General features: G+C 39.7%; 1 protein-coding gene across 5 annotated transcripts in view; it reads left to right on the plus strand.

Moving 5' to 3' along the window:
- NLGN1 (neuroligin 1) overlaps positions 1-27,594 on the plus strand; it is a 1,091,070-nt gene that overhangs the window by 395,532 nt on the left and 667,944 nt on the right. For 3 of the 5 annotated variants that reach the window (XM_073626236.1, XM_073626235.1, XM_073626238.1), the window contains exons 2-3: positions 4,462-5,260; positions 5,654-5,713. In XM_073626236.1, coding sequence (XP_073482337.1) covers positions 4,768-5,260; positions 5,654-5,713 — 553 coding nt within the window. In that variant the 5' untranslated portion in view covers positions 4,462-4,767. The remainder of the gene's footprint in view (positions 1-4,461; positions 5,261-5,653; positions 5,714-27,594) is intronic. The other 2 variants (XM_073626237.1, XM_073626239.1) reach the window with 1 other exon arrangement.

Genomic DNA, 27,594 nt, shown 5'->3' on the forward strand with positions numbered 1-27,594 from the left:
GAGAGGTACACGGGGTATATAAACTACCTATTCAGAAGGTTTATTTTTCATCAAGGCATTGCTGTAGTGTGCCAATCCACCCAAATCCATTTTGTCTGTAATTTTAAGTAACCAGAACTTCAGCGTGTAATACAGAGAAGGTGTTACCCAGCTCATCTTTCTGTTACAGAAAGCCTGGTGTAAAAAAAAAAAAATATTAGTGTTTCTCACATACACTAATTAATTTAAAACATGCTTTCTTCAAAGTTTGAATGTTAGTGGGGGTGTAGGAATTAGTAAGAGAGTAATTTACAAAGCACAAAGCTTTAAAACCCGAGAGGGGTCCTCTGGACTTTGAGCCTTATAGTCAACTTAGAGTAGGTAAACTGACACTTTTGATTTTAGCATGATTGTATTGTTATATTGCTGGTTATACAGTAATTTGAAGTTCATTGATGGGTTTCACTTGTTGCCTAGAACAGTTTAAAAAACAGCAACCCTCTCCCTACCATTGCACACATGTATTGCACATGTGTGTTAATGCACATTATGTCTCCCTTCCAACACTTGTTCTTCTCATAAATTGCTAAATTATGCAATGCATAGAACAAGTATTTGATTTGCAGTTGCTGTGGAAAAAAAATCTTGTACTACAGATATTGGGGGCTACCAGAAATTTCATAACTCCTTACTTTCCAGAAAAAAAGGCATGCCTTCTTATAACTTTGAGAGATAGGATTGGCAGGAGCTCTCTTTGGATACTTAGAACCTGGGGAGACCTTAAAAAATGCTACTAAAATATATTATCATGTATTTAAGGTGTGGTCATGCAAGTATATTCCATTTTATTTAAGATTTAATACTTTTTTTAAATAAAAAAAATTCAATTTATTACAAGGCACTGAAAAGTTTTACAAAATATGACAAGTTATACTTTACTTAAAGCACGGTCTAAGATTTCTGGCAAATTAGTTAAGTACAGCTGGGAAATCATCTGCATTGTAAATAGAATGGCTAATCTTGTTCACTTATGGATACAAGAGCTCTTAAAGATCCTTTTTGCTTCCTGGAACAGTTCTGCTTTTGCATAAATTTACATATTAAAATAGATATTTAAAGTACTAGTGCCTAAGAGCATGTAAAACCTTAGAACCCCTGAACTGGGACATGATCAGCAGGCAGGTGTTGACTTTTGTTCCAAGTTCCAAGGGAGCTCCAGTACACTCCCCACCATCCCTTTGAAACATTACAGGTGTCTCCTTTCTGGTTGCTAAGGAAATTATTTTGCATGTGGGATGCAGAAAAGATGGATGCTAGATCGCCAAGTTAAGCACACCTACTGGGTGATCGCATTTAAAGGTGCATCTAGACACCTTAAGGTTTATATATAGTGTATATATAGAAGTTTGCTGTGCAGATGTCTTAAAAATTTGCATGAGCACCACGAATGTGGTGCTCATGTATTATTTGTGATATAATTATGTGCCATGATTGTCAGTGCTATTTGGTAGCTATAATACAATTGAGGTACTCTAGGAAATGACCACCTTGTTGCTATTGTTCATAGGAGATACTCATATTACAAAGAATATGGTGATCATTCTTGGTGCTTGTTGTCTGCTCTTAGGACCTAGTGTTGGGCAAACTTTGATTATGATGGCTTCCCTACAATAGTGCATTAGAAAGAAAGACAAAAAGTATATATTGTTCTTCTAAGAATTACTTTATTTCTTAATGAGATTTCACAGTATGAGTTGGTGTGCTTCAAAAGTATATGCACCGCAAAAGTAATTCTATGACTCTCTAGAGTAGTGGTGGTGAACTTGATATTTATAGGCAGCCTCAAGTGAGACCCAACACTTCCAAATGATCACACAATTGAGGTAGAGTGACTTGAGTTAGGCAGCCCATTCAAGATTAATGGGCAATAACACACCAGAAATGTTAGCCTTTTTGCATTATTTACAAAGTACTGGAATATACACTGAAGAAAAAGTGGAAGTTAAATAAGCCCTCTTGTTAGTGGCAGCAATAGTAACCCCCTGCAATGGTGTCAGTGGCTGCAAAATTAACATAGTCAGTAAGCCCCATATTAACACATCATTAGTCTTAGTGACCTCAAAAATAAATTCCCGAGCCTTGATGTCAGTGACCGCAATAATAACCCCCAGCAAAGGTGTCAGCAATAATAACTGCCTGAATTGATGTCAATAGCAGCAATAATACCCTCAGCATTAATGTCAATAACCACAATAACAACCCCCAAAGTTAGTTTTGGTGAATGCAATAGTATCCCCCAACATTAATGCCAGTGTCCGCAAAGATAACCCCAGCATTGGAGTTAGTGGATGCAATAATAGCCCTCAGCATTGGTGTCACTGGCTGCATATAGTTATAACCTTATGTATTGGTGTCAATGGTAGTAATATTAACATCTCCCTCCGTTGGTGGTCAGTGCCAGTGTTGTTAATCTCTCCACCCTTACATTGCTGGTCATTAACGGTGCTGTTAAATCCTCCCTCCATCTTGAGTTGCTGGTCAGTGGCAGTTGTGGATAAAATAGTAAAATGTTAGAACGGACGGCTGAACAGAATGCATTACACAGCGGGAGACACCTTTCATTACTAAAACAGCGTGTGTCTCCCACTGTGTAATGCATTCTGTTCAGCCGTCCATTGAAACAAAGCCCGCCCCGCCTCCTCCTCATCCATCCGTGATAGAGGAACACTGATACTATGCTGGGAAACTGTATCAGTGTTCCGCCTATCACAGACAAGGAGGAGGCGGGGCGGGCTTTGTTTCAATGGACGGCTGAACAGAATGCATTACACAGCGGGAGACACATGCTGTTTTTGTAATAAAAGGTACGGCTGCAACTGGGCACAGTGAGACTGCAACTGGGCACAGCGAGACTGCAACTGGGCACAGTGTGACTGCAACTGAGCACAGTGTGACTGCAACTGGGCACAATGAGACTGCAATTGGGCACAGTGAGACTACAACTGGGCACAGTGAGACTGCAATTGATTTGATTTGATATGGGATTTGTATTGCGCCGAATGCGCTCCGTTACCAAGACCCTAAAATCAAGTGAGATTTCCAAAAGACGTTCAAAAATTGGGCACAGTGAGGCTGCAAATTGGCACAGTGAGGCTGCAAATTGGCACAGTGAGGCTGCAGATGGGCACAGTGAGGCTGCAGATGGGCATTGTTTACCGGTAGCTGCTGCATTTTCCCACCCTCGGCTCATACTTGAGCCAATATGTTTTCCCAGTTTTTTGTGGTAAAATTAGGTGCCTCGGCTTATATCCGGGTTGACTTATACTTGAGTATATATGGTACATAAATGTTAATGTTTTTTTCTGGTATGGTCGGGAAGGGTTATAGCATCCTGGAAGGTTTATATTATTTTATTCCTAGTAGATGTAAACATTCTCTAATTACTGCCAAAACTAAGAAATCACTTTGACCAGAGTTCCACTTTATGTATGAGTTCCACTTTATGTATGCAATGCCAAGAAAACGAATATGTAATACAGCCTCAATATAAAGCCTATGCTTTAACACATAATGTATAGGAATTGTCATAACACTGAAGTTGTGGTTTACAGGAGGTTGCTTGCACACAATTTGGCAGCTGCAACAGAGTTGAAAATTTGGTAGTTTCTACTTTGTACTTATTATTTTAATAAAAATGCAATTTTTGGTACAATTAAAGCAAAATTCTGGGCACGTGTCATTATGAAAACTGTTTTGTCCACTAATTAGTTTGAATGCTGTTACTCGAATCTCTCTTCTTTTCTGAAATGAGTTTCTGGCAGTCAACTGAACACCAGATATCAGGCTGCAAGGTGGAGGGCCTGCACTATCCACTAACTGGGCTCCACTGAAATGTGAATCTAACATTTCAGGCACTGGGGGCCAAAAGGGTGGTGTTTACTCAGGCTTACAGCAGTGGAAGTAAACAGGGAGAGGCTCAACAGTTGTGTGATGCTTATTTAAAGTCTAACAAGCAGGAAAGGGTTGAGTGGGTGACAAAGAAAGATACAGAAGTGCATGTTCAGAATAGCAATGGCCCCCTCTGAGTAAATTTAGTGATACTGGTACAAGTATATACATATATATCTTAGCTATGTATTTGGCTGCCTGGCTGGAGTTCTGCTTCAATTATTCACTTTCTAAAATATTTTAACATATATTGCAATTTTTTTTTTTTTGTACAAAACTTTACTGAACTCTGAAATCTGGTTTGCAATTTTATACATTAACTTTTCTAGGCTACATGAAAGAAATGCTTAGTAGATTTGTGTCTAACAAAACAGCCATCCAATGAAACGTAAAATTAATTAAAGTTGTCTTACTCTGCTATAATTAGAAAAAGAGAAAATATTAACAAATGCACGGTAGCTTGCACAGCATGTACTAATTACTGTCCATGTTATAATTTTTTTCCTATTAATGACTTATTCTCATTTTCTCCAGGATATAGACCTGCGGCTAACTGGATTTGATTTATAAGAAGTCAGTGTGGAATAAATGGCAGCTCCTGTGATATTGCTACTATGGAAAACAGTATTGTCAATAGAATGTAGCCTGATAAATAGTGCTTAGTGAAGATATTGCTTCAGTGAGTGGGAAATCAATGGAAGAATCTTGCTGCAAGAAAACCCCTCTGAGATTTTCCTGGCAGGATCGCATTTAACAAACCTGGTACATTTCCATCGATTGCCCTGTTTCACATAAGTGGATACAAATAACATTGCTTTCCACGGCAACTAATGTTGGACTATGGCATTTCCAAGGTCCATGCGACTGAAATGTTTGTGGAGAGTAGCAAGGTTGCGCCTGTTGTCCATGGGTCTGGATGTCACATTTTCCTTGTGCCTGTTGGGATTTTTGCTTCACTTTACAACTGTGTGCTCACAAAAACTGGATGACGTAGACCCCATAGTTACAACAACATATGGCAAAGTACGAGGTGTTAAGAAAGAACTCAATAATGAAATCCTAGGGCCTGTTGTTCAATTCCTTGGTGTTCCTTATGCTGCTTCCCCAGTAGGGGAACGACGTTTTCAACCTCCAGAACCTCCAGCAACTTGGGAGAATATAAAAAATGGCACTCAATTTGCCCCTGTTTGTCCGCAAAACATTGTAGGAGGCAGGCTTCCTGAAGTCATGCTTCCCGTTTGGTTCACCAACAACCTGGATGTAGTTTCTTCCTATGTGCAAGACCAGAGTGAAGACTGCCTATATTTAAATATATACGTTCCAACTGAGGATGGTGAGTTCCATGTGGGAATAAAACCAGGGAAACTGTGATTTTATTTTTTTTTTCACTTTTCTAAATTCTAACCATATTAATCCTGTGTATAGGTTGCATGCTTGGTTAGTTGTTAGCATGCTGGCTTTTCAATGTGCATGCAGCTCTTTTATCTGTGATCCTGTTTCTGTACTCATGTCTACACTCATGTTCTCCCGAGACACGGGTATTACAATGGAAGGTACTCCCTCTTTCTTACCTGCCCATTGATGATACATCCTCCTCCATTTGCATGTGCAGGCTCCACAGCGTTGGATACATAGCCAAAGGCAGAGCTAGGTAAACGGTGTTGCATGCTCCTACTCTCTGTCTCGGAGCTCCATGTTATTTTTTAGTCTTCTATTCATTTTTCAGTAAAAAGAATATCCAAGGAATGTGCCCGGAAACCCGGCAAGAAAATATGTAGAAAAGGAGGTATGTATTAAAGTAACAAAAAAAAAAATATGGGAAAATACGAAGGAGGATAGGTATAACAGCAGTAGATCTATGCTACATCCAACAGGAAAAAAACATATACTGTATACACTCAGTATTGTAAATTGTATGTTTTACTTCATTAAGGTAGTACATTATGCATAAAAGGAAACAGTGTTTAGAAAACTAGGCTGTTGAAAAAACAATAAATACAAATATTTTGAATTAAGAAAAAAGTTAAAGTCTGATAATTTTTTAAGGCCCCTTTCACTTTTGTGCGACCTGAAAGTCGCATGATTTTGCCATGATTTTTTGCAGCGATGTTGCCGCAATTTTGATGCGACCTGAAGCAATGGACCTCAAGTTGCATCAAAGTCAGACCAAAGTAGTGCAGGGACTACTTTGATGTCGTTGCAACATGAAGTCGCACAGATATGAGTGGTACTCATTGGAAATCATGGGGTACGACTTGTCATGCAACTTTGCAGTCCCAAGTCGCAGGACAAGTTGCACAAGTGTGAAAGGGGCCTTGGTTGTAATTTTCTAAAACATCTAAGATTGGTAAAATTAATATTTAAAACCATTATACTGGTTTTAGAAACAATAAAATATATATTTTTAATTTCTTCCTTACTAGAACTAGTTGTTTAAATCAAACACAGGTCATGTGGCTAAAACATTTAAGACTGGTAACATTAATACAGTAAAATCTTGGATTGTGGGCATAATTCATTCCAGAAACATGCTTGTAATCCAAAGCACTTGTATAACAAAGCGAATTTCCCCATAAGAAATAATGGAAACTCAGATGATTTGTTTCACAACCATTTATTCATAAGTCCTTCAGTTTATAGTCCATATAAAAAGATTATAGCAATGTGATAGGATGTGTAACCATAAAATGTCCATCCACAAATGGAAGCCTCCACAAGGGGATTAGAAGCAAAATCCAACAGCTACTAAGAGTATATAAGAGAAGAGAGGCACCTCTAAGTGTATTAATATGGTTACATTTATTGAAGGTACAACATTTAGCAACTCACATGGTTGACGATTAAAACTGGCACATCTAAGTATGCAGGATTCCAGGGTAAAGCTGTCCACATAGACCGTCCTCTGCCCTGCCGGCTCTCACCGCTGTCAGTCTGCAATCATGACCAGGAAGACTACCCTGCAGTAGAGCGATTTTAAAGCGAGGCTTGAAGCGCTCGTGGAGCACAGAGTGGAAGGGATGATGTTGATGGTGGTGCGGAGGATGGTCTATGTGGACAGCTTTACCCCGAATGCCTGCATACTTAGATGTGCCTGTTTTAATCATCAACCATGTGACTTGCTAAATGTACCTTCATTAAATGTAACCATATTGCTACACTTAGAGGCACCTCTCTTCTTTTATACTCAGTTTTGGTGTGACGTACTTGCATATCAAGATATTGCTTGTATATCAAGTCAAAATGTATTTAACACTTTTACTTGTCTTGCAAAATGCTCTCAAACCAAGTTACTCTTAAACCAAGGTTTTACTGTATTATTAAAACCATTATACAGGTTCCAGGAATTTTTTTATTTTTTTAATTTTTTCCTTTCCTGTTTTAGACTTAGATGTAACATCAAATGGATTTACCTGGAATTAGAGCTAGGTACATTTTTCAAACATCTGAAGTAGATCCTTACGTTTTTGTTGACTACAGCTATACAATCAGGCTAGAAGTTAAATGAAAGTGCAAAAGAAAAAGTTACAATTATTCATAACTAAAGTGGATATTTGAAGTGAACAAAGTTTGCTGGTCTATCAAGATAAGTTAATTTATTTGGTTATCATCTTCCTTATCAAATGTGTCACAATCCTGGGCAATTCGCATACAACAATATAAAATGCTAGTTTTAAAGATAATGAAACTTGTCAAAAAGGTCATTAAATGCAGAGACATAGGTTTATAAAGTTATCTACAAAGCTTGAGTTTTTCTGTAAAGCTGCATTTGGTCTTTTTACACTTTTAAAATGTCCCTTTTGACCATTGAGCTTGCCTACAGCTTTAAAGGAACTATAGGGAAACTCAGTCGTTGGGAGCTAAGATGCAGTAGCAGAAGATTTCAGCTGTTTATATCTCTTTATATACTACCGATTTGGATTTGTTTTCCCTAAAGGTTATCTCTGATTATGAATTTATTGTATACTCAGTTTGCATTGCCTAGGCTTTTGACAGGTTTGTTTAAAGGAATTGACAACTTAATATTATCAGATAAAATAACTTTTCTCTGATATTTGAAAATTGCTCCCTTTCATCTTCTTCCTGCAGTCACACAGTGTCTCCTCCCATCTCTTTACACACATACAGTAAGCAACAGTAGTACCCTTCTCCTACTGTTAGCTGTGCTTGCTTGGCAGATTAAGTTAACCTGAGAGATATAATGGAGATCCTAACACATCTGTATAGTTGGGCTCCCTTACCAACTTTCAGCTGCAAAAACATACAGCTGCTCACTTTTTTCCTGGAACAGGAATGTGAGGTTGAAAGCTGTGGTGCAATTTTCATTTATCCTGCTAGACCTTCATAATTTTGCAGTATTTGCCCTTTATGTTTCAACTTATGTTGTCACAATGCAGATAAAATGAAGACAAAGTTCAGTCTTATTGAATGATTTTTTGCAGTGACATGTTTTTCATCCCCTTTGCATAAAAAATAGGCAATTTTTAAAAGCAGAATTTATTGTTTCTCATCTTCAAACTCTTTCAGCCATTTCACAATGGAGAAATGCACAGTAGACAATATGTTATGTTATGATTACAAAAAAACACAATCAGATATATACAGTCCAGATGATGTTAATATCAACATTTATATTTCTTTTTTCTGTGTGCTGTGGTTACCCATAAAATGCTATCATTACATTTATTGATACACTTTACTGATGACTGTGCATAAACAACATTGTGCAGGGCAAAGTAACAGGTTCATTTTAATGCTCCCATCCCCAGCATTTTACATCCTTCAGTTCCTCTCAGCCAGTGGGAGTGAGGAAAGACAGCCTTATGTAAGTTTTTAGTTTTTCTAGGAAGAGCTTACACATTTATGAAGACTATCTCCCCAGCTCTGGGCCAGCTACTGAGCACCATTGAGAGGAAGTTACATACTCTTCCATACATGGAAGTACTAGAGATGTTCTTCCGTTACAGCAGCTGTATGGATTAGCAAGACAATGAAGAGGTGGAAAGATGAGTGTGCTGGTGGAGAGGGGAGATGTGAAGGAAACATATAGCCAAAGCTTTTTTTGGCCAGACTTCACCCATGGGTCATAGGAGTGTAGTTCAGTCTGCACTCCTGAAGCCTGCTGTTGGCTGACATCACTGGAGCACTGGGCTGTGTAGAGAGTAGAAGCAGCTGGCTAAGCCTCTTGGCGGATCATTGAGAGGCTGAGTCAGCTCCTGGTCCAGGCTTCTGGGCTGATCCCGACCATATGGCTGGAATCTTTTCAGAGCCAGGTCTGACAGCTAGCTCAGCCTCTCAATGATCTGCTGAGAGGCCGAGCCAGCTGCTCCCACCCCCTCCACAGCCCAGTGCTCAAGTTAGCACTGGAGGGGCAGAGCAGTAACGGTTCTCTGATCAGAGCAGAGGGTGAGAACTGAACGATCGCGGGTTTGATTGCTCAGGTATGTGTTCAGAGGCGGCTGGGGACTGATGCAGCATTAGATCGATGCTGCATTCACCTAGGTGAGTATAATGTTTTTTTATTTTCCGTAGCCCTTCTCTTTTAAACTGTACCTACTTCTTTTAACCACAGTTTTGCTTTACCACTTTTACCACTTTACATCCACTGAACCATTTTACATACTTTCCCCTCAATGGGTGAACAGCTAATTAGCAGTTTAGGACCTGACAGCTTGAAGACTATTTGTCCGTGCTGCTTCCTGCTCTAGATTACATTGATTTACACTAACGTAGACATAGTGCAGAGCATGGGAAACTCCTGTAGTCATGAGACACCAGCTTAGTTGGAGGGTTGGCATACAAAAAAGGAAACCTCTGCAAGTGTGGATGTCAGAGGCATGAAACACTATAAAAAAGGGGGGTGACAGAATGATTTGTAAATCATTGGATTATGTTTAATGGCCTTTTACATAGTGTTTAGTATTTGGAGTTCTTTTTTATCAGAATAAGATACATTTAAGGATCTAACAGTCTGTGTAAATGTTTGCATTTTTTTTAAATTTTCCCTTCACTTGGTCAGGGCTTTAAAGGGCACAGTTTTTTTTTGTGGGTCAGATCAAAAATTCCATTTCACCAGCCTCTACTCTGAAATGTAAAGGTGGCAAATTAACAGGATAAGTATTGAATAAAATCTGTAAATTAATCCCTACCTACGTTCCCTTTATTAATTCCACCTTCTGTCTAGAGTTTTAAAAAGACTTCAATCACAACTTGTATTAATGAGCACACAGCGAGTGCCAGGTTGTAAATAATTACAGGACAAAAATAATCACAAATTAGTTGCCAGTTGAATGAATATGAGCTACACATAATGTGCATACATTTATTCACTTGTATAAAGCAAAAAGTAAAATATTGTTTTTATCTTATTCTATACATACTTGAATGAAGTACTCTTAGATACATATATTTAGCGTTGCCAAATTTTTGAAACTTTTAAGTGAAAATATTCTGAAGATAGTTTTTATAGCAGTACACATCCTTTTTTTTTAGATATAATTAGATACAAATTGTTTAGTACAATGTTTGGGTGAAAACACTTCACTGCAGAGATATTTCTGTTAGCTAAAACTAATACTAGTGAGTATATTGAAAGATGTTAGTCAAGGAAAATAAATGTATTACCAGACCTTCACCATTTAGGGTCATTTCACACCAGCACATAGTGTGGGAAGCGTTCTGTGTGCATTTTTTGCAGCACATTCAAAACACATTGCACTTGTGATCTGCATTGGGTGTCAGTGCAATGCTAACAACACCTCAAATGCTGGTTGCAAAAGGAGTGAATTTGCCTGCACTGGATCACATGGTGCAGATGGACCATGCAATCTGGTTGCTCTGAGTTTTATAAAGTAGTGCATGCACTACCTTTGCTGATTTCCGGCGAGATTTCAGCCCATTCAAATGAAATGGGCTGTAATCGCACTGCAGCTGGATCGCATGTGAATTGCACAGCACATCCCTGTGCGATTTATGGTGTACCGGCCCTTATGATTAGTAAATATAAATTTCATAAATAACACATTCATAAAATTTAGGGAACACCCAATTTTATTGCCTCTCTTTTTCTGATTATGTTTTAACAAGGCCAGTTCTCCTTTGGTGTTATAGTTACACAGCCCACAATTTTCAGAGAAACCTCTCCCTTTCATCACTAACAATCTATCCTGAATCTTCTTGAATCAATACATTGCTGTGCTTCTGTCAGTAATGCTAGCTGAATGACTGTCAAGATTTTCAGTCACCTGTTAAGTAGGCTTTTACCCTCTTGACATTCTTATGTTGCTTTCACCTCCAGTGACAGGCATAACCAACATACACCATTTCCAAAAACAGCAGGGCTGCCAGGGGCATCACACAGCCACTCACACATAATTTTGCTGATAGTAACATGTACTCCTGTATATTGAGAGTTTTAGACTGCCTTCCTGCCTGCCAGTGTCATTCAACCGGGCTTCTGTCCCTGTAGAGTTTGTGCATTTTTTCTGGTGTAATAGTGTGCTATGTACTTACAGTTCACCAGCTCTGGATATATACACCTAGCAGAGTAGGGTGGCAGTTTTCCTAACCTACCAGTCACTGTAGTCATTGTGTAGTAACAGGAGTCAAATTGTTTTTATAGTGTTTGTGCCGCCACCTATGTGCCTTGTGTGGCTATGGCATCAGATCTTCTTAGTGTGATACAAAAGCTAGCCTGGTCATTGTGTTGGGGAAAGGGGGCAGCTCAAAACAGTTGGCTTGAGGGACAGAAAATATAAACCCTGCCCTGGTCACAGCAAAGACAAATGGCAAACGTGTACCTTTCTTTTCTAGTTCTTGAATTTTTAAACCCCAGGAGTGGGATTGTTACAACCAAACTCCTGTATATTGAGAGTTTTAGACTGCCTTCCTGCCTGCCAGTGTCACCCAACCGGGCTTCTGTCCCTGTAGAGTTTGTGCATTTTTTCTAGTGTAATAGTGTGCTATGTACTTACAGTTCATCAGCTCTGGATATATACACCTAGCAGAGTAGGGTGGCAGTTTTCCTAACCTACCAGTCACTGTAGTCATTGTGTAGTAACAGGAGTCAAACTGTTTTTATAGTGTTTGTGCCGCCACCTATGTGCCTTGTGTGGCTATGGCATCAGATCTTCTTAGTGTGATACAAAAGCTAGCCTGGTCATTGTGTTGGGGGAAGGGGGCAGCTCAAAACAGTTGGCTTGAGGGACAGAAAATATAAACCCTGTCCTGCTCGCAGCAAAGACAAATGGCAAACGTGTACCTTTCTTTTCTAGTACTTGAATTTTTAAACCCCAGGAGTGGGAGTGTTACAACGAAACTTTAGAGCATTGGTCACTGGTGAAAGGAAGGATCTGCCAGTTTGCTGGCCCTGCCTGAAGGTCACCTTTTAAGGCTCCATGAACAGAAAACACATGAACAGGGCTCCAGTACTGGCTCTTGAAAGCAGTACTGAAGGAGTATGGAATTGGAGGAGTAAGTAATAATAGTAAACACATGGTATTTGTCTCTTGATTCTTTAGTATTGGGAAGGGGGGATTTTAAGTTTAAATCTAGACAGCAATGCAACTGACCCAACTCACATAAATTTCAAAAACAGAGATCCAGCAATTTGGACGTGAGTAGGGTTCTCCCATGACAAAGAGCAGAGGGAACCAGGGGAACAATGAAAAGGGTAAGTATTTCTCCCTATTTCTTCCCCAAAATGTTTGTAAGCATCTTTATTTACTTTAAGCGTAAGCTTTCCTTTACAAAAAAGCACACTATGCTATTCCATATGGTTATAGCAGCATAGTGTGTGTTTACCTACCTTACAGCCAGGGCTCTCTTTCAGTTCAAAGAAGCTACTTAAAATTCTTTAGAGCTTATAATGGCTCCATCCCGAGTTATTGTAGGGTGAAGCATCTGTTGGGATCAGCACCCCCCTTATTGCCACAGGAGGGATTGCCACTACCTCATGCACAGTGTGTACAGTACTTCTGTAGTAACTGCTGAGCTCATCATAAGTTATATAGACACCAAGTGTCTAGCCCAAAAGAACAGTACAGCGCTCCTTATCATGGCACTAGGGGCGCTGTCCCCAATGGCTGTCCTATAATTACTCAACACAGAGCCATTACAGACTGTAGAAGATTAAGGCTTCTTTTTTTGCAGATTAGGCTTACAGTCTTTGAATGGAAAGGGAGGCTGGACGGTAGGTTTAGCACACTATGCTGCTATACCTAACCTATATGGAACAGCATAGTATGCTTTTTGGTAAAGGTGAACTTACACTTTAAGTCAGACCTGAAGTCTAAAAGTAAAAAATACATGGGTGGACCTAACACATAACCAAAATGCAACAGATTGTGCAAAAAAATTATATTGTATCACATCATATACAGGTGCATCTCATAAAATTTGAATATCATCAAAATGTAAATTTAAGTTAATTTATTTGAGTAATTAAATTCAAAAAGTGAAACTCATATATTTTATATAGATGTGTTACACACAGAGTGATATATTTCAAGCATTTCTTTCTTTTAATTTTGATGATTATGGCTTACAGCTAGTGAAAACCCAAATATCAGTAGCTCAGAAAAAGGGTTTTTAATACAGAAATGTTGACTTACTGAAAAGTATGTCCATGTCCGGTATAGTATGCACTCAATACTTGGTCGGGGCTCCTTTTGCATGAACTACTGCATCAGTGTGGCGTTGCATGGAGGCGATCAGCCTGTGGCATCGCCGAGGTGTTATGGAAGAACAGGTTGCTTTGATAGCAACCTTCAGCTTGTCTGCATTGTTGGGTCAGGTGTCTTTCATCTCCTTCTTGATAATACTCTACAGATTCTCCATGGGGTTTAGGTCAGGCGAGTTTACTGACCAATCAAACACAGTGATACCATGATCATTAAACAAGATATTGGCACTTTTTCTGCTGGAAAATGAAATCAGCATCTCCATAAAGCTGGTCAGCAGAGGGAAGCATGAAGTGCTCTAGAATCTCCTGGTAGAGGGCTGCGCTGACTTTGGACTTGATAAAACACAGTGGACCAACACCAGCAGATGATATGGCTCCCCAAATCATCCCTGACTGGACACACTGGACCTCATCATGCAACTTGGAATCTGTACCTCTCCACTCTTCCTGCAGACTCTGGGACCTTGATTTGCAAATGAAATGTAACATTTTCCACAGTCCTTGAGGATTTGGGGAGCCATGTCATCTGATGGTTGTTGGTCTACTGTGTTTTAACAAGTGGTGAACCTTCCCAAGAGTGGCCAGCCTACAAAAATTACTCCAAGAGCATGACGACGACTCATCCAAGTGGTCATAAAAGAACCCAGAGCGTTGCTGAATTAAAACAATTCTGCAAAGAATAGTGGGCCAAAATTGCTCCACGGTAATGTGAAAGACTCATTGCCAGTCATTGCAAACGCTGGATTGCAGTTGTTGCCGTCAAGGGTGGCACAACCAGTTATTAGGTTTAGGGGCAATTACTTTTTCACATAAAGCCAGGCAGGTTTGGACAGCTTTTTTGCCTGTAATAAATTAAACCATCATTTAAAAACTGCATTTTGTATTTACTCGGATTATCTTTGCGCAATAATACAATTTTTTGATGATCTAAATCATTTAAGTGTGACAAATATGCAAAAAAATAAAAAATCTGAAAGGGGCAAATACTTTTTCACAGCATTGTATGTAATATTCAAATTTTCTGAGATACTGAATTTTGGGTTTTCACTAGCTGTAAGCCATAATCATCAAAATAAAAAGAAATAAATGCTTGAAATATATCACTCTGTGTGTAACGCATCTATATAAAAAATATGAGTTTCGCTTTTTGAATTTAATTACTGAAAAAAATTACCTTTTTGATGATATTCTAATTTTATGAGATGCACCTGTATAATGTGATCCCCATGTCCTGACTTTATGTTGCCTAGGCTTTCCAGATGCATCCTAGGAGACTAATGTTAGTACCACTGTAGTAATTTACCTAGCCTTTGGTTAGCTGAACAGACTGCGTTCTGAGCCTTGCATCTGACCTACATGAATGTATACTTCATGACGCGCATGGAGATCGGTGCAGGTCCGTGTAGCTAGCCTCCTGTCATTCATTTGAACAGCCTGCCTGCACAAGGCTTCATGGCACACCTGTGCATACCTCATGAATAGAAATATCCCTTTGCACGGTCATGCCAATCGCTACACCCAAATTTGGCCTTAGAAAGCAGCCACAGTCTGAGTAGGAAAATCTGTCCCCAGCTGCAGAGAGAAGGACCTTTGCTCTCCATGTGAAAGCAGGGGTGTTTCTGCAGATGTCCAACACCCCCTCCCCCCAGTGTGTCAGGGCTTAAGCTGTCCAATCAGCAGGGAGCATTATCTTTTTTGGCAGCTTCATTTCCTCCTGGAAATGAGATCTAGAGCATGACAGGTAGATTTAGCTTACTGGCTCCTCCTTTCCCTGAGCTAATCTAAAAACGATTTAAAATAATTGTACACAACTGTTTAGAATCTACAGAAATGTGAGTGGTTAGATATTAGGCTGGATCTTGCTTACAACTTCCTTTTCTGAAGTATTTAGTACAACAGGTGCCCAGAAAGGTAGGTACCATGCACCTACAGAAAGGCTACCACTGGTAACATCAAAGGCAGCTGATGCTATGTGTAAATTTTGAGCCACTCAGACGATTATCAGTACCAAGGATCGATTATGTTACAGTAGAATTTTTTTTAGGCTGATCCAGTTATTACCAGCAAATATAAAGAAGTGAGGAAGTTATTACTTTATATTATTCTATTCATTTAACTATACACTTATAAAAGCAGTGAATTCTTGCCGTTTTTATGCACTCAATATACAATGCATGTCTGTGCCAGTAAGTCATGATGCTAACTGGGGGTACAGTGTGCAATTGTACAAAGTGCTCTGTAGTCTGAGACAAGGCTGCAGTAATTTACATGTCATTTGCTAGTGTGCAATGCAGCAGTGCTTCTTATTATGCAGCACATCAGACATATGTAATTAGCAGCGCAACCTATTACACTGACTTAGGTTCAGAGAGGCATGAATAAAGATGCATGACTCCTACGTACCCTGTACAAACTTTTATTGCTATTCATCATTATAAAATCTCTTCTTGTTAACAGACGCTGGCCAAGTAAATTGGGTTTGGAGTGTGGCAATTGATTAAATGTTCTTATTTGCAAATAAAAGTTAAATGTGTGTCACTCTTTGACACTCTTGTTGTTCTGATGATTTATTTTGTGCCTGCAAAGGAAGCATGGGCTTTATATTTATATCTATGTTTTCCCCATTGACATTGTTAGATATGGAATATAATTAATCTCAGTTACATTTTACTGGAAAACTAATATGAGAGGGATATTCACAGTGCTTAAGCAAGATATATTTATATTCAAGAAGAGAAAGACAAACGCTGATAATAATTAAAAGTTTTTAGCTTTATCTTGGAGACATACATTTCATGGATGGGTCATGTGGCATGGGGTTTGCATGACAGCTGTCTGAGTTTATAAAATCACTGAGGAACACAGGCATCATCTTCTTGCTGAGATTGCTTTAATCTGATCACGATGCATGTGTTTCATCAAGGAGATAAATAGCTATTTTTGGTGAAAAAAGCTGTTTGCGCACAATGGCGCTTTTGTGACTGCTGGACAGGCCAAATTGTGTATATATTGCAAACCATAAATTTAAGTACAACCATTCACATTTAGTTTTATGACCAGTGTTTGCCAAGTCAGTAATAATTATTAAAAGCTACCTCTATATAGACCTACAACAGTGTTTATGGGCTACAATAGGTTTTTCACTTTGAGCTGTAGCAGAAAATATGTTTACAAATTATCATCTGTAAACTTTAACTTGTCAACAAGTGGAAATTTATTATGACTCATATCTCCCATATTATCTGTTCATGATAATTTTAGCACTTAGAATACCGTAGTGTTATGCTTTATGCCATTTTCTTTTTCTTCTTTAGGTTTTCTTGGTTAGTACAACTTTTGAGAAAAAAAAGAAAAAGGGACCCTAGAGCTCCATTAGTGATGAGCTGTCAGTGCCCATGCAGTTGGTGCAGTGGTCTGGGAATTTGAAATCCCCACGCTTTTCCCCCTTCTTTCTGCAGGGCTTCTGAGACAGAGCTACACAATGCTCTGTGCTGGTCTTGACCAATTAGAGTCGCTCAGATCCATCCCAGCAGCCCTGCAGGAAGGAGAGGGAGAGAGCCGGGATTTCAAATCACAGGACTGCTGCACTGGCTGGTTCTATGGATCACAGGAGTGCAATTAATTCTGCACTCATGTGGGCTAAAGCCCTCTGTCGACTGATGTCACTCAGCCGGTCCACGCTTGGGAAAGATCTCAGGATTTACCCAGATGCCTAGACCAGCAGCTGGTTCAGCCTCTCAGCATGCCCCTGAGAACCTAAGCCAGCCCCTCCTACTCCCTCCAGTGACTGACAGTCACCATCTCTCTGCAGACTGAAGACCAAGAACTGAGTGATCAGCTGTGTTTGATTGCTCAGTTCTCGCGGCAGAGCTGGTGGTGGACAGCTGCAGCTTTGATTGGTGCTGCAGCCATCTAGGTGATTATATTTTTCCCACGAACTTCTCTTTTTCTCCCTTTTTCTTTTTTGCAGTTATCTAAATTCTCTTTAAATTTAACAGCATCCCCTGCCCTTTCATAAGGAATGAAAGGCAGGAGGGAATGTGGTCATACAGAAGGCAGTTTGTGATTGATTTAGATACACGCACTTCAACACATGCAATATTCAACATTTTGGTTTTAACTGAAATTAGGATATATTATTTATAAATATAAAACGTTGTAGTATCTATTTTGTGCCTCACCTCAGCACTTTCTGCTTTCCAACCTAGGCCAGAATGACATTGTGCCCAGTTGCCTCTTGAGATTCTTTATAGTTCAGTTTGAGGTGCAAGTGAACTGTGAGATTTTGCATGTGTGCAGACGTGTAGCAAGCCTCTAGGACTTGAAAGAGACTTGCAGCATATCTGCACATGTGCAGGGCATTTCCATGCATACATGAACAAACCACAAAGCCCTATAAGATTAACTGCCAAAACCGTATGCAGTACATCCTAGCTTGCATTGAAATGTCCCTCGTATACACAGATGTGCTGTGCATCTGTGACAAGTCCTAGAAACCTGCTACATATCTGCACACATGCCAGATGAATAAAGATGGCACTAAAGACAAGCGGGGGAATAATCTCTGGATGAAGTTCCACTTAAAGCAATCTGAATTACGATCTGTTCTCCTGAAAAAAATGCAGATATTTGTTTCAGGACCATAAAATAAAATTCCATCACAGCTAATCACCTTGACGGCAAAAAGAGCACACTAAATTAATCAAATAAAGGATGTTTGGCTTGTGATTTTCATTCCATTTGATCATTTTAGCTGCATTTAATGATCTACTGTATGATCATATCAATATGTGTGTGGCTACCTTAACCTCCCTGGTATGATTATTTCAGATTTTAGGTGCTGAAAGCGGTACTATTATTTTGCACAGAAATTTGGCGTTTTATATTATAGGCCTGTAATTCTTAGGAATAATTCACTTAAATCTGTCCAAACAAGAATCTAGTAGACATCCCGAGTATGATAAAGTTTGAAAAACTAAATAAAAAATTATAATATAATAAATAACTATAAATAATTATAACAAATAATAATATAATAATAAAAAAAATTATTCAATAATGTAATCAAATCAAAAACACTGAAATTTGCTCAGTTGCAGAATTGTTGCTTTTGTTACTTTTAGTGTTTGATGACGGATTTCCCCACAAATCATTATCACTCAATTCTGCGAGTGATTCTAATTTATTATCGCTGTTTTCTAGCTGGTCTGAAACCACTTTTGATGTAAAGGGACAGTTTTGGTTGCTATGGACAATCTCCAGTTTCCAGGCAGAAAGAACAGTTTTTATAATATAAAACTGCATGCAGGACACTGGGCAGACCACTAGGGACAAAGGGGATGTGTAATTATTTGATACAGTACTGTAATCTGTAAGATTACAATATACTGTATCTGTACTGTGTGTTTTACTTTTTGAATTTGCCGCCAAACTCCGTCCCCGTGCGTCGCAACGCTCGCAGAGAACGGAGCTCGGCACTGTGAATCGAGCGAGACACGGCGGCTCGCCGATCACAGCGGGGAGACATCGCGGGATCCAGGGGACAAGGTAAGTAAACTCTTCCTGGATCCTGCGATGCGATTCCGAGTCTGGCTCGGGGATACCGCTTTTGGTATTAAAAATTCCCCCCGAGCCAGATTCGGGAATACCGCCAGGGGGGTCAAGGAGGACAGTGTACAGTACAATAAAGCGAACCTACCATATCTTAAGGGTCCTAGAGATTACTGTCATATGCTCTGCATCCTACTGGCCATATCTAACATTTATTTATATTTTACACTGACAAGCAGAAGAGTTGTCCTTGAACTGTGGGATGCAATGGGCTTGTCAGATTGTTCCCCAACTTGGTAACCATGATGGGATTTGCATGCACTAGGCCCCTGGGTCCTGTAGTAGCAGATTTTACCCAAAATACAGCTGTACTTAACCAAAATACAGATATATAGTCATGCCTTCTAATAGGAAAATATGTCATGTTACTAGGTGTTTTTTTCCTAAGTGATTGACTGACTTTAAAGGGGATTTCCTAAAAAAAAAAAGCATTCACAAATTTTAGCTTGTGATTCATGTCCTCAAAAAATCACACTTAAGCATTTCTGAACACTCAAAACTTTTTCTAGAGTGTTTAAAATAGAAGTATAGTACTTTCTATTACACACATTGTCTGCTTTCTTTTCTTCATAAGAAAGCAGCAAAGTTCTGAGGGCTTTAGGCTGACAGAGCAAGGTTTTGCCATCAGGAACAGCAGGAGCCCAAGGGAGATGACACCCTCACTTTTGAACTTGACACAAAGGCAAAAGCGCTTTTTTTCTCAGTTGAAAGTAGAAAATAATTTTATTTGGGTTGATTTATATTTGGTGTACTAGCATTAAAGCATAACTCTGGGCAAACAGCTAAATACACTGCTGAAATATATAAAAATGTACTGTTTTAGCAGCCAGAGTATTGGTAATTTTGTAGTCAATCTTGCGATTTAAAGTGGTTCTATGCATTAAGATAAAAAACCTGTGTGCAGCAGCCCCCTAATACTTACCTGAACCCCATCTCGATCCAGTAATGTTGCACAAGAGTCTCGGCTGTCCAGGACTCTCCTTCATTGGCTGAGACAGCAGCGGGCGCCATTGGCTCCCACTGCTGTCAATCAAAGTCAGCAAGCCAATGAGGGGAGTGAGAGGATGGGGCCAGGCCACAGCTCTGTGTCTGAATGGATACTCGGAGCAGCGGCTCAGCTCAGGTTCCCCCATACCAAGCTGCTCACTGTTGGACACTGGGCAGGAGGGAGGGACCAGGAGCATTGGCGAGGGACATGAGAAGAGAATACGGGCTGCTCTGCAAAACCACTGCACAGAGCAGGTAAGTATAACATGTTTTCTATATTTAAACAAAAAAAAACCAAGACTTTAATTACTTTAGCCACTTGCCGACCGCTGCACGCCAATATATGTCGGCACAATAGCAGCGGTGGGCAAATGGGTGTACCTGTACTTCCGATTTAATTGGCGGGGCTAGCGGGCTCGAGCATGCCGCCGCGTACATCGTGACCGTGCCCGCGGGACTCGCAGACTCGATGTCCGCCGGTCTCCTGGAGGTCGTGTCACGGAGCCGCAGAACGGGGAGATGCGTATGTAAACAAGGCATTTCCCCATTCTGCCTAGTGACATGACAGAGATCACTGCTTCCTGTCATCGGGCGTAGTGATCGCTGTCATGTGAGTGGTAGCCCACCCCCCCACAGTTAGAACCACTACCTAGGACACACTTAGCCCCTTGTTCACCCCCTAGTGTTTAACCCCTTCCCTGCCAATGTAATTTACACAGTAATCAATGCATTTTTATAGCACTGATCGCTGTATAAATGACAATGGTCCCAAAATAGTGTCAAAAGTGTCCGATGTGTCCGCCATAATGTCGCAGTCATGATAGAAATCACAGATCTCCGCCATTACTAATAAAACAAAAAATTATTAATAAAAATTCCTTAAAACTTTCCCCTATTTTGTGGAAGCTATAACTTTTGCACAAACCAATCAATATACGCTTATTGTTATTTTTTTTACCAAAATATGTAGAAGAATACATATCGGCCTAAACTGAGGAAAAAATTAGATTTTTTTTTATATATTTTTGGGGGATATTAATTATAGTAAAAAGTAAAAAATATTGCTTTTTTTTTCAAAATTGTTGCTCTTTTTTTGTTTATAGCGCAAAAAATAAAAACCTCAGAGGTAATCAAATACCAACAAAAGAAAGCTCTATTTGTGGGAAAAAAAGGACGTCAATTTTGTTTGGGTGCAACGTCGCACGACCGCGCAATTGTCAGTTAAAGTGACCCAGTGCCGAATCGCAAAAAGTGCTCTGGTCAGGAAGGTGGTAAAATCTTCCAGGGCTGAAGCGGTTAAAGCACATTTAAACTCCGAACTAAATAGGTAATATATTGCAGGTTACTAGTTCTCAGATGTTGTGGTTGCATTTGTTTTAATTGTTCGACTTTTTTTCAGTTTCCTAGTGTGACAACACTCATCCACTGTATTGTATCTGTGGAGGAGCAACCTAGGACAGGAAGTGGACTACTGTACACTCCCACTCCCCTCATCTCAATAACATGGGGAAGGTGTTGTGCAATTCAGAGAGGTAACCTGGGCAGGGCGTATAAGGCTCATCGCGAAACCACTGCAGATTACACAGGACAGCTCTGGATTTCTGGCAAGATCAACTGGTATTTGTTTGCTCTTATTGAACAGATATAACTAAACATTTTCAACTGTATGGTTAATAGACCAAAAGGGAGCAAATGAGAGAAAATTATTGTTAGAGCTTACATACACTTTGGAATTGATTTACTTAAACTGCAGCGTGCAAAATTTGATGCAGCTGTAAATGGTAACCAATCAGCTTTTAACTACAGTTTATTAAGTTTAGTTTTGACAACAAACTGGAAGCTGATTGGTTTCTATGTAGAGCTGCATCAGATTTTGCACTCTCCAGTTTAAATAATTCAACCCCTTTATGTACCTCTTGCACACTGCATGGGCAAGCAGATGAATTTTAGCAATGTAACATCCTGTTTCCACAATTTAGCTCCCCATATTTCCTCTCCAACTCCAGCCTACTTGTTGGATGTTAAAGTAACATTATCAACTCTGCCCAATCAGCATGTAGCTGATTCAGAACACTATTTAGGATGTAGCAAATTATCTTACTAACTGGCAAGGCTGTATGTACTGCCATATTGTCTGGCAAAATTACAAATTAATTTAGCAGGTAAAACAGTAGGCATGCATGCATGTATTTGAACAGTGTGTATAGCTGTTTGCCTGGAGCTTTAGTGGAGTCAGTAACTACTTTTTTTAAGTAGTTTCTGAAGTCAAGATAGTGGTTAAGTGCTTCACATGTTCTGCTTGAGCATAAACGGAAGTTAATGAAATGACAAAAATTAGTGTAAAGCACAATTATTGTAGGTACTTACTCCTTTCATCTGCAACAAGTGTAAAAAATTGCTAATGAAGTTTTCTACATTTTGCACAGATTGTTAGCTAGGAAAAGATCTGTTACTTCAGAACCAGCAGAATGTTTTTGATGTGAAAATGGAAATAGACATTAAACAAGGATGACATTTTAAATAATTGCTTTCTAATGAGTATATTATAGCATTTCGTAAACCATCTCATTTCTTGAGGAGAGAAAATATAGGTAGTACAATACACAGATACTTTGAAAACAAATTGAAAATTCCCAGAAGAAATATAAATCCAGCAATAGAAAAGGGTACAAGGTTCTTCTCTGCTAAACATGTCCATATTTTACAGCACTACATAGAAACATGATATATATAGTGGCAGTGCGAGACCCTGCCCCTATGTACATTTAGGCTTAGTTCCCATATGTCCGACTGTGGTTTCTCTGCATTTTTAAAAGGAGTCCAGTGCAGTTTTGTTCACCGATTCAGGTGCGATTCAGGTTCAAATTTTCATATGAAATCTCACCTGAACTGGACTGAAAAGCGCACAGGACTTTTTTTTAAAACAGACCATGGCCGGCCTGCAGATGTGTGCACTGGCTGTATAGAGAAGGTTGCCATTTCACATGTCATGCCAATTCAATGTGGTTTAAAACACATCCAATTTGCATATATGTGAACCAAGGCTTAGGCAGAATACACACAGGATTAATACTAAGGCAAAGTGCAGATCTCCAGACTATTGTCTCTGAATGGAGAACACTTGAAATTCAGTTTTCTCCGAGTTTGGTAATCCTAGATCAGGGTCTGGAGCTTGGAGACTTCAAAGAGATTTGGGTTGGAAGAAGTCTCCAATCTTGTGTACAGTTCTTATTGGAGGCATGCAGGTTGTTTGTGCATGTTGCTTGTTATATACCAAGCCTGATGATAGCTCAGGGCTCCCATTTCAGGGCTCCAGCCAAGGGTCAGGTGTGCTCCAGCCAGGAGATAGATGTGTACCCACCCAGAAGACAGGAGGTCTCAGTACAGCAGTCAGATGGGCTCTTATAGAAAGATCAGAGTGTGGACCTGTGCAGCACAGAATTGTGAGTAAGAGAATAAAGTAAGCAGTGAAAAATATGTGTTCTGTAAGATAGGGAGTCTCAAAGCAGAAGCCTGTACAGCCAAGTTTGCACTTTGTGTTTGCTGGAAAGTGAAAGGAGACCAAAGAGAGCAACTTCTGAAAAGGGAGCAGGATGTCTTGGCATTTTTCAGTTGTTTGCTTTGTGAAGTTGAAACCCTTTGTGAGGGCAACTATTTTTGTTTGAACTGTCTTGTTTTGAATGAAAGTGAGCTGCCATGCCTTTAAACTGAAGTTCGTATTGACATGTCTCACTAAAAAAGTTCCCCTTTCAGAAAAAAATAATAATAAATGCACATCTTTTTTGGAGGTAAAAATGTTGATTTATTATTTGTTTACATTGCAGCCTGTAAGGCATTGCACCCATGATCAGCTGGCGATTGGGGAGTGTGGTAGGTGTTGTATTGTAACATATTACATTCTACACCCTAAATACGGGTGCAATGTGTAGCATTTGCAAAGGTTGACTTATCCTTTAACCACTTGCCAACCGCCGCACACCGATTTGCGTTGGCAGGATGGCACGGGCAGGCAAAAGGGCGTACCCATATGTCCCTTTGAATTTTCCGCCTAGCGGGCGGGTCCCGCAAACTCAATGTTCGCCGGCAGCTTGCACTTGTGGCGGAGAGGCAGAACGGGGAGATGCAAACAAGGCATTTCCCTGTTCTGCCTAGCAACATGACAGGCTGTCATCGGGAGCACTGATCTCTGTCATTTTGTAGTAGTGAGCCCATCCCCCCTACAGTTGGAACACATCCAGGGAACACAGTTAACCCCTTGATCGCCCCCTAGTGTTTAACCCCTTCCCTGCCAGTGTCATTTATACAGTAATCAGTGGCTATTTGTAGCTCTGATCACTGTATAAATGTCAATGGTCCTAAAATAGTGTCAAGAGTGTCCGATCTGTCCGCCATAATGTCGCAGTCCCGATAAAAATCGCAGATCGCCGCCATTGCTAGTAAAAAAAAAAATAATAAAAATGCCATAAATCGATCCCCTACTTTATATATGCTTTAATATTTGCGCAAACCAATCAATATACACTTACTGCAATTTTTTTTAACTAAAAATATGTAGAAGAATACATATTCCTCTACATATTTAAAGTCTAAACTGTGGAAGAAATTTGTTTTTTTATATATTTTTGGGGGATATTTATTAAAGCAAAAAGTAAAAAAAAATATTGCCTATGCCTTCCCTGCATTAAGGTAGAAAAAAGCACTATTTTCCTCCCCCTTTTCTCGAAACACTTACCTGAGCGCTGTGCCAAGCTGCAGTCCCAGAGGCATTGGCTCCTGCTGCTTTCAATCGAATGGTGTGAGGAGGGGTCAGGGGCAGAGATGAACTGTGCTGTCTGTGTCAGAAGCCACCCCACGCATGTGCCCCCATAGCAATTATGGGGGTACACAAAGAAGAGGAGGAGCCAAGAGCAGTCAGGGGGGGCCACAGAAGAGGAGGATCAAGGCTGTTCTGTGCAAAACCAATGCACAGAGCAGGTAGGTATAACATGTTTGTTATTTAAACAAAAAATACAGGCTTTACAATCACTTTAAGGAAATGATAGAAGACTACTAGATCAATCAGAAAAAGGGTTCACACATGAAAGATTGTAAATTGTTATGATGCCAAAAAAAAAATGTACATCTCTTCTTGCAGCCAAAACATATAATTCATTAGACCTTCAAATCTCCACATCTCTTGCCGAGATAGCAATGTTTTTTTTCTTTTTTCAATACTGTAAGTACTTTAATTCCTATTGCACTGTTTACACTGTAGTTTAAACTCTATTTAGATTGCATTAATCTTCCAAAACTCACTAAGCAGCAGAATTTAAAACTGGATGTGCCTATCGTGGTAGAAGAAATGATGGTGGCTATTAGGTCATTTCCTAAACATAAGACACTAGAACTTGATGGATTCCCTGTGGAATGGTATGTTCAATTTCATGAGCTAATTAGCACAAAACCGTTAGATGTATATAACCATTCTTTTTCGACACAATGGGGGAGAAACTAATTTTATTGATTTTAAGGCCGGGGAATGACCTGCTGTGATTCCTACCAAACCATTTTTCTAATTAAAGCGGCATTAAACTGAAATACAAAACAAATATTATATTGCAGCATACCAATTCTTAGTTATTAGGGGGGGGGGGTTATCCTTTTTCCTTTATTTTCACCTGCCAGAAAGTCTGTTATTTTTCAACTTCCTTTAACAGACCACTCTGTCTGACATGGCAGACATATCAGCTAGAGGGTTGAAATAAACCACCTAACACTGACAGACGTGCTTACAATTGTCATTAGCTTTGAATAATTTATGTAAAAACTTTATTCAAAAATGGAAAATAAACTTGTTGATGTATCTGCCGAAAAAGTGTTAGCTGGAGTTTGGCTTTAATCCATTCGTTTTTCTGCAACGTAAATGTACTAGGGCATCTGACACTTTCCTCTCCGCAGATTGAAAATGCTGCTGTCCAAAGGTGTCCCTGTTGGTCCTCCATCTAGAGAGGAGCCACCCTAAGACAGAGAGTGTGTTATTTTCACCAGGTGAAAATAGAGAAAAAAAAGCCTAAATATGAAAATGAATGCAGCCATCACATTTAAGGAATGGTGAGCTGCAATATATTACATTTTTTGTTTGAGGTTTAATTCCCTCCTGATTTAAAAGGCAAATATTGTCAAAAATTATATCCAGGCATTCTAATACAAATATATCTGGTTTTGTTAAATAATATTTGTCACATGCATCCTGGCTAAATCCACCCGTATTATTGCTGGTGTTTATCCCCCCCACGCACGCAAACACACACACACACACACACACACACTAAAATGCTAATAACATTTGAAAATAATACCTTTATATTTTCATTATGAACTTATTTTTAGACCCAGTGTCTCGTCTCTATGATTCTCTAAGCATTACAGTCAGATTGTGATTGGTGGGAAGGGCCAGCAGGCCCAGGGGTACTTCCTGAAAACAACGAAGCACAGCACCCTGTCTTAGTACTTCTCAGGGCTCTCAATCCTGATGCAACCAGAGGTTGTTTTTTAGGTGGAGTTATGCAAATATCAAAATGCAATGATAAGTGGATGTCAGTTTGAAAGACTGGGCATTCCTATGCAGGGTTTAATGCATGCAGACTGCTCTAGGTATCACCTACATGTGAGTCTGAGCCTCTATGATTTAAAGAACTAAAATCTAATGATAGGGGCGGTCCAGGGACAACAAGGATGGGAAGGAAAGCCCTAGATGATGCTAGATATCCCCCAGCCAGGGATTGAGACAGGCTGTATCTGACCTTGGGAAGCTCACAGTATGTAGTGAAGCCATAGTAAGTATTTTTAGTACATGAGAGGAATCTGTCTAACGGTGCAAGACTGAAGGGAAGGCTGGCACATTTTTAGTAGATATGATTGTACTTACTGTAGGACAGCCTTTTTCAACCAGGGTGGCCAGGGACCCTAGGGTGCCTTGAGGTTTCTCCAGGGGTGCCTTAGCAAAATGCCTAAAACTCACCCAAAATTTGTATACAAGCCAGCGTGTGGATGAAGCCTGCCTTTTAGTTACACAAAGCCACAGGTTTGCATTGTGCACGATTCCAATCTTCGAGCTGTCTGCGTTCTAACAACCAATGACATCATTAGTTGATAAGGAGGATGTCCTCCTTCTTTGACCCTCCCCTGTCCCTCTGCATCAGTGCTGGGATCACATTAGCTAAGTGATGGAGAAAAACTGAGGGAGAAGAGAAACATTGGAATAATAGTCAGTACCACTTTGCAAAAGTGTATTTGCTTTGGAAGAATAAATCACCTCTAACATTGGGTGTCCTACTTGTATGGATGTTGCTACATTATGTCAAACTATTAGAATAGCTTTTACATTTTAGAATGGGGTGCCTCAAAACTGG

Source organism: Aquarana catesbeiana, linkage group LG04 (assembly GCF_042186555.1).
Source record: "Aquarana catesbeiana isolate 2022-GZ linkage group LG04, ASM4218655v1, whole genome shotgun sequence".
In the NCBI taxonomy this organism is placed as follows: Eukaryota; Metazoa; Chordata; class Amphibia; order Anura; family Ranidae; genus Aquarana; species Aquarana catesbeiana.